Raw genomic sequence first — 8007 nt, 5'->3', positions numbered from 1 at the left:
TACTCTGAAGCTGAGTTAGCATCATCATAGATCACCTGAAAACATTCCTCAGAGAAGCCAGGGAAACACTGATTGTAATTTCCCCAGCTGCACAACATGGCGAACACTCTGGGAAGTGTTGCTTTTCCCTGACTAGCTCCTGCTACCACCCCCTGTAACCCAAAAGATGGCTACAGGTTGTAGTGGGAGAATTATATCCACTATTTGCAGGTTAATTGGGCAAAGAAAAGAAAACCCAGAAAGAAACAAGTTCTCCTTCGCTTTATCGGCTCTGATAACAGTTATCACACCGAGTCAATCGCAAGCCCTAGGGCACTCAGTAAAATGGGTAACTCTGCCAACCAGCTAAGGCAGGCAAGAGAAAGGAGAAGGGCATTTGATAGGAGCTACCTTCTCCTTGCCAGCCACAACACCAGCATTATCAACGCTTTTTATAAAGAATTGTATCTGCTGCAGGTTGATAATGGTGAGCAGGGGCTTTCATTGGCATAGGAAATAATCTCGGTGACCTTCAGCGGAGAAGAAGGTATAAAACCCAAAGTATTTCTCTTTGACAACTGTTTGGGCACCAGTTAAATTTCCTAGTTTCTGAAGAGGACGTCTTTTGGGGAAATTTTGTGAGAAAATGGCAACTTTAAATGAAAAAAAGACCTGCAGCGAGAGGATGGAAAATTTCCGTCGTTTTGTCTGGAATCCAGAAACAAAGCTCTTCATGGGAAGAAGCTTAATTAACTGGGGTAGGTTTTCACACACAAGAGTCTTCTCTTCCTTCTGGTATGCTTAAAACCTTGGGGGGGCGGTGGGGGGAGAAGGAATTAATCCTAGTGAATGGGACACAATATGGTGGCAGGTGTTTTGTGCTTGTTGAAAGCATCAGTTCTCATGTATGCTTCTGAGCCACTTTTAGGGTGGCCCTGTAAGCTGAATCAGATCAAACAATTGATCCAAGTTGTTCCTGCAAATGTAAGAAGACTTTAAACTGGTTTGGGACCAAATTCTCCAAAAGGACAAAATTTAACACATTAACAGTTAACTTATTAATAGCTAAAGGCAATGATAACAGTGTGGTTTGGACACTGCTGACTAAAGGGGGATCTGGTAGACGGAAAACTTTGCTTAATTGGTTGGGGTTGTCCCAATCTGTGGAAACACATTTTGCTTTTCTGAAACTCCTTTCTACATTACTGTCTGCTCAGTAGATTTTCTCTCTTACCACCATGTACTCGTTCACATTTCATCTGAGTTTTTCTGTCCATAGCCAAACTTGTCTTGACAACAATAATGTAAATTTGTAGATCTGATCTACATTCTGAGAAAGGCAGCCCTGATGATTGCAAGGAAGATCCCTGCTCTTCCTAAGATCGTAACAGTAACTGCAAGTTTCCAGATTATTTTGGTTCTGCTCTGAACCCCATTAGTGTAGATTATTGGTCACTTTGAAACCCAGAATTTTACAGAAAATTAAATTGAAATGTGAGCCTTTCCAGTTCAGAGAGAAGGTGGCACTACAAGGTGCTGATGATTACAAGGAACAGTTTCTGGTGCCCCCCTGCCAAATTCCCACTAGCTGCCTGTAGGGCAGCAGCCACATGTAACACACATTAGAAACATACAGACAGAAACACAATGTTATTCTGCATCTCACACCAAACAGCAAGGTGACACATTTCGCTGAAGGTGATTTTAGCTGTAACAGGCAAGTGAAGTGACATGGGTCTAAAACCAACACATCTGAAATACTGACATCTGTCATTCAAATAACACAAGGAGCAACTTGGTTTTGTCAAAGAAATATCTTGGCCATGTTGCTTAGTCCATGTGTAATAAGTAGATAAATGATCTTAATACCTGGAGTTACTTCAAGAAGCCACACAATCTTTTCAGCTTTAAATCATCTGAAGTAAGCACCAAGTACTTCAAAAATCCTTGTAAGACTAAACAAATGTAAGCAAAATTTTTGTAGAAGACTATTCTTTTGAGTGTAGATTTAAAAGTCCTGTCCCTTCACGGGGAAAATGTGTCTGGGGTCAAGGGCAGAAAGGAGATGGTTACCACTGCCGGGACAGCCCTGGCCATGGAAGCATCATGGTGTCACCTTGCTCAAAAAATGATATTTTTGCCCTCCTTTTTTTCCACAGTGTGGATCAGCTTGTACTATCTGGCTTTCTACGTGGTGATGTCAGGGCTGTTTGCACTCTCCATCTATTCTTTAATGAGGACAATTAATCCATACGAGCCGGATTACCAAGACCAGCTGAAATCCCCAGGTACTGCTACAGTCTGGGCTACTGATGCCTGGGGAGGAGAATTAAACCCCCACAGCAGCCTCCCACAGCAGCTCCCTGGGGCTGGGCTGAGAGGCATTGGTGGAGCCCAGGTGTGGCAGGGAGAAAAACACGAAATAAATTAGATTGATTCTGCCCAAAGGATCCCTGAAAAGTTTAACCTCCACTTGAAAACACTTTAGGGCTTTTATTTTATTTTTTTAAAGGACATATTTATTTCATTTATTCATGTATATATTTTTACATTTATATATAATATATTTGAATATTTTAACAAAGATATATAATGAATAGGATAGAATAGATATTGATTTATTTCATCAAGCTATTGAGTTGATCATTGCCTGCCTGTAGCAGTCACTTGCAAGTGGAGAATCTCTTCTCAGGCTATGGAGCATGTCCTGTACCTATGCACAGGAATCAGCCCCTGGGGGAATCCTGATTTCTTCTCCAGCACCCCAGGCATCCCAGAGGCTTTTGGGGTGCCCAGCAATATGAAGAGACACTGGGGCAAGCAGCTTGGGGTGGGTATTTCCATGCTTACCAGCAGCACAGGAAGTCCCTAGGGGAGCAGGGATGCCTCCTTGTTGGGATGTGCTATGCCAGCAGGCGAGCAAGTAAAAACAAAGGCACGTTGGATTACGAATAAAGATTTTTAGGCATGAAGTGAGACTGGAGAGATCACAAGTGAGAGATAAGCACTGCACACCACTAAAACTTATCCCTATGATGGCTTATTTTTAAAGTGGAAGAGAAAATGTGACTTTTTTGAAGCTTAGCCCTGACAGTTATTGTCTGCTGTTGTATTTTGAAGTTTCCTCTCCCAATATTCAGTAAGTTTAGTGTTTGCTGGCAAAATAATTCCTGTAAAATAGTAAGCGTGGCTTTTTCCAAAGCTGTTTTTCACACTGCAATATGATCTTTCTTTTTAACCTGATGTGACTACTATAACTGTTATTATTAACAAGTCTTGGGGAAATCCAGGGCAATTGCTGGAATGATTTTGCAAACCATTCTAGTAACAGCAAGGATGTACATGAAAGGAAAAGAGTTAAGCAGTAGCAGAGACTTTAGGGTTTTGCTTGAACAACTCACAGCTGAGATGGTTTCTGCACACAGTTAAGTCCTCCCCAGCAAAGTCTGGGGATCCTCTGCCCTCACCATAATGAATCTTGATGCAGTACAATTCCTGTTATAACTTTGAATTAAGCTGTGCCTGGCATCTCTCCTCTGAATTGCCTTTTCTTCCCCCCTACCCCCTGAAGGTGTAACCTTACGACCGGACGTTTATGGGGATAGAGGACTACAAATTTATTACAATGTATCTGACAACAAAACCTGGGAAGGTTTAGTGACAACTCTTGAAACTTTCCTGACAGGTAAAAACGAAGTTTCATTCTTTTGAAGAACTGTGCTGTCGTATCTTACCTACTAGGTCTGAGTGCCTTATGTCAGTGTTTCCTTTTTCTATTTGTCCTTTTGAAATCACACATTTAGAGTGAAAAATGCATCTTCTGAAAGAGACAAGCAAATCACCTCATGAATCTATGAATCAAACATATGAAAACATGTCTATTAAAAGCAGAACCCTGCTTCAGGGTTTAATCCTGAACAGCCTTAATAAAAATAGGCTAATAGAAAGTTGGAAGAGGGAGGAAAAACAGTCTTCAAAACTGGTCTCATTTAAATTAATTTAATACTGTCCATGACTACAAAGTGCTATAATAATATTTGTGAAGTTGTTGCATAATGTTATAGAATCATAGAACAGTCAAGGTTTGAAGAGACCTCTGAGATCATCATGTCCAACCACTTGTCTGGAGCGTGCAGCCCCACCACTACTGCTAAACCACAAGCACTAAACCATGTCCCTAAGCACTACATCCATGCATCTCTCAAATACTTCCAGGGGTGGTGACTCCACCACCTCCCTGTGCAGCCTGTTCTAATGATTGATTACCCTTTCTATGAAGAAATTTCTCCTAATATCCAACTTGAATCTCCCCTGGCACAAGGGGGAGGTATATCTAAGTAGTTTAGGTGCTCCATTTGCCTGTTCATATCTTAACATTTACATTCCTCTGGAGCCTCAATATAATTTTTTTTGTAACACATTTTGAGAAAAAAGTTTAAAATTTACTTATAGAGAGCTATTGACACAAACTGCCATTCTTAACTCAAATAAATTTTTTTTTTTTGCTTTGTTTGAGTATTCTGAAAAACAAATACCAAAACCCAATTCAAACTTTACTCATTTCATAAATTCATAGATTTGCACAGGAAGAGACCTTAAAGATCATCTAGTTCCAAACCCTCTGCCATGGGCAGGGACACCTTCCACTAGACCAGGTCGCTCAGGACCTCATCGAACCTGGCTTCGAACACCTCCAGAGAGGGGGCACTGGGCATTCACAACCTCCCTGGCCAACCTGTTCCAGCGTTCATCTAATCCCCACTTCAGTCTTCCATGACATAGCCTCCAATGTGATATTGGAATGTATAACTTGCATATTAAAAACTTCAGAGGGGAATTTTTCTTTCTTCCTTCACACATCTAGCATATACACCAGCTGCTCAGCATCTGAACATCAACTGCACCAGTGACACATACTTCATCCAGGACACATTTGATGGCCCAAATAAAACAAAACTATCCTGTAAATTTACCTCAGATATGCTTCAAAACTGCTCTGGCCTCACAGATCCGACTTTTGGATTTCCAGAAGGAAAACCCTGTTTTATTATAAAGATGAATAGGGTAAGTAAAAGCCCAGGGTGGTGAATCGGAAAAAAAAATGACCAAGAAACCTGATAGCTGATAGAGTGTCCACTGGGGAGCTGCCGTATCATCTGGTGCCATGGGATCTAATCACTGATTTGTACTGGGAAGACAAACTGACATGCTTTTCCAGAGACCTCTGGTAGTTATTAGAGAAACAGTGAGACCTGGTCACACCTCTGGGAAAGCAACATAGGTAAAAGTGATCTGTAAAACAACTTTTGAAAGCTTTTGGTTTTGTTTAGCTTTGGTAGCATCTACACAGTGTTCTCATCCAACGAGCCAGTATGGAAAACAAGTTTCATTCTGCAGTACTGTGATCTCATGTCTTCAGCTAAGGTTCTATGATATGACAGTAACTGAAGTGATTTCAGAGAGATGATATTTTCACACCTTATTTCTCCAGGCAACAAAGAAAACCCTAAGCAGAATCTTTTAAAACAAAATTTAAACCCAATGGAGTTTTTTGTTGAAAACCACCAACGCTTTTTTTTTTAAGAGGAAAAAAGGGACATTTTTATGCATCCTTTAATGATTTTTTTAGGACAGAGACACAGGTATAAGCATTTAGTTTTTGTTTTCAGGTAAAATACTGATTCTTCTAGTTCCATTTCAGTAGAAAGTGAAGGTCTCAAATTCTCCTCCATTCCTGATAAAGCCAATTGTTTTGTTTTTTTTTTTTTGTTTGGATTCCACCTTAGATATTTTCAAGAATCTGTGCAAGCTCAAACTGTGCCTCTTAGTTTGGCAGGTGAAATGCAGGCTTTTCCTCAAAATGTCTTTGCCTCCTTCAGCAAGGCTGCATGCCAGCCCCAGCAGTGAAACGCACAGGGAGAGCGCCCAAGGTGCTTTACCTCCTTTTGCCTTTGCTGCTACAGGATGCACTATTTTTCTGGGATCAAATGGGCCCAAGGGTTTCTGCCAAAGCCAAAGTTTTATAACACTGAAAAGCACAGAGATTCAGCCTTTCCTTTCTTGCCACACAATCAGCTCTTTTACCAGAACCTTGGCTGCATGGGCAATGAAAAGAGCAAGTGGTGCACATGGGTAAATGAGCTGGACATGCCAAGAGATGCAGCACAACCTGCCCTGGTCAAGCCAGAGCTCACCTGCAGTGCCCATTCTAGGCAGCAGAGTCCTGCTTCCTTAACTGCCAACCACAATGTGGTCTTACACCTAGGTACCTCAGGTGAGATAATCTGTTTGACAGTGCCTTACACAGAAACACACGAAGCAGCCTTTGAAGCTCAGTTTTCATCTCAAACCAATTTCCAAGATAGCCCAAGATATATGTTCTATTTCAGATTATCAAGTTTTTCCCTGGCAATGGCACTGCACCAAGGGTGGACTGCACATATGGGGTAAGTGCATGGGGTCTGAGTCTCAACACTTTTGAGTGCTCCAGCTCTGATAGTAAGTGCAATTGTGACCAGAAAGATCATCCTGCAGCTCTTGAAATCAAATCTTTTTGGCTAAATACCGGGAATATTCTCAGTTCCATGCAATTTCTTGCACCAGCACACATCCTAAGAAAGGAGAAAAAAAAATGCTTTATTTTAAATCACCAGAATTATTTTTGTTTTTTACTTGCTGCAGAGATGAACACATGCTGTTTGCTTTTAGCTCCCAGTAGTGAAGTCCATGCCTTAGAGAAGCTCCTTCAGGCTCTCTGCGCGTTTCAGCAGGTCCTCATTCACTGAATTCACAATGACAATGAACACTTGTGGCTGTTTTTCTTGGCAGTAGCAACAGTAGGAGATTTCCACAAGACTGCTAAACAGCCTGCTGATCTTGAGTCTTAATACAGACTGTGCAGCTTTTAGCAGCAGTAAAACATTTGTCCAGGGCTGGCTTATGACTGCCAAGTCAACAAACTTTCTTTACCTTACTTTACAAACAGGGTGACGAGCCTCACCCACTGGAGGTGGATTACTACCCCGTGAATGGCACCTTCAACCTGCACTACTTCCCCTACTATGGAAAAAAGGCACAGGTGAGTGCTCATGTATTTCAATAGCACTTTTCTTCTTTATTTTTGTACAAGATGAAATGTACAGAGCATCTCTGCAATCTTAGAAGATCTGGAGAGGTGGCTAATTTTAGGACCTCGTTTTTAAACTGGTAGCGTAAAATTGCCTTTGTCTTTTTTTTTTTTTTTTTTCCTTTCTAGCCCAGCTACAGCAATCCTTTGGTAGCTGTGAAATTTCTCAACATTACAAGGAATGTAGAACTTAAGATAGTGTGCAAAATCATCGGAGCCGGAATTACCTATGATGTTCATGATCCGTATGAGGGAAAAGTGGAATTTAAATTGAAAATAGAAGACTGAACAGAAACAGAGACACTTCTGGAAAACATATGATGAGTAAACTCACCTACTGTCCCATTCATCTGTATTTATTTTCTATGATTTCCATATAAATTCATGCAAATGACAGTGAAAAGAGACATTTTCTACTGAAAGATGACCCATCTAGCTGAAAATCAAGATAGCGCTCTCCGCGTGTGAAGAAGATGAGGATACTCTTGTACATAACTTAATATTCTATGGCTACGGTATGCTGCTGTCTTCATGCAAATATTTGTACAAAACAATTTGCCTCTAAACTGAGCAGCTCTTCCTTCAAAGAAAAGAAGTAAGATCAAAGCATCATTTTCAGTCACTTTTCAAGCCACAATAAAAAAAAAAAATCTGTATGATACTAAATCTTGGATATGGAGAAATAATTAGGTAGCTAGAAAAATGAAATCAATACTTTGAAATACTATCATGAAATGTAATTCTCAATCTCTCTTGTAAAGGATGTATAAATTAGAGAAATATATTAAAATTATCTCTATCCCAGTGCATTGTTTTTTTGTACCAGACAGCCAAGTGTAACAAGTTAATGAACGCACTGCAATACTTAACCTGTTTCCCCTCAACACAGAAGTGAGGGAAAA

At 40.6% G+C, this 8007-nt stretch overlaps 1 protein-coding gene across 1 annotated transcript; it reads left to right on the top strand.

The window, feature by feature from the left end:
- The first annotated feature begins 625 nt into the window (after window positions 1–625).
- On the top strand, window positions 626–7393 carry ATP4B (ATPase H+/K+ transporting subunit beta). The gene is made up of 7 exons (XM_054389249.1): window positions 626–737; window positions 2139–2267; window positions 3551–3664; window positions 4844–5043; window positions 6369–6425; window positions 6965–7057; window positions 7235–7393. Exons 1-7 carry the CDS (start codon window positions 626–628, stop codon window positions 7391–7393), a joined length of 864 nt encoding a protein of 287 aa, XP_054245224.1.
- Window positions 7394–8007: the final 614 nt, after the last annotated feature.

Source organism: Indicator indicator, chromosome 1 (genome assembly GCF_027791375.1).
Source record: "Indicator indicator isolate 239-I01 chromosome 1, UM_Iind_1.1, whole genome shotgun sequence".
In the NCBI taxonomy this organism is placed as follows: Eukaryota; Metazoa; Chordata; class Aves; order Piciformes; family Indicatoridae; genus Indicator; species Indicator indicator.
Note: the sequence above shows the minus strand (reverse complement) of the source record. Positions and strands in the feature narration are given on the sequence as shown.

Excerpts from the sequence above, each read along its gene's own strand:
- ATP4B (XM_054389249.1), top strand. The coding sequence starts at position 626 with ATGGCAACTTTAAATGAAAAAAAGACCTGCAGCGAGAGGATGGAAAAT. Across the intron at positions 2,268-3,550 it reads AGACCAGCTGAAATCCCCAG|GTGTAACCTTACGACCGGAC; the intron begins GTACTGCTACAG and ends TACCCCCTGAAG. Across the intron at positions 5,044-6,368 it reads TTATTATAAAGATGAATAGG|ATTATCAAGTTTTTCCCTGG; the intron begins GTAAGTAAAAGC and ends GTTCTATTTCAG.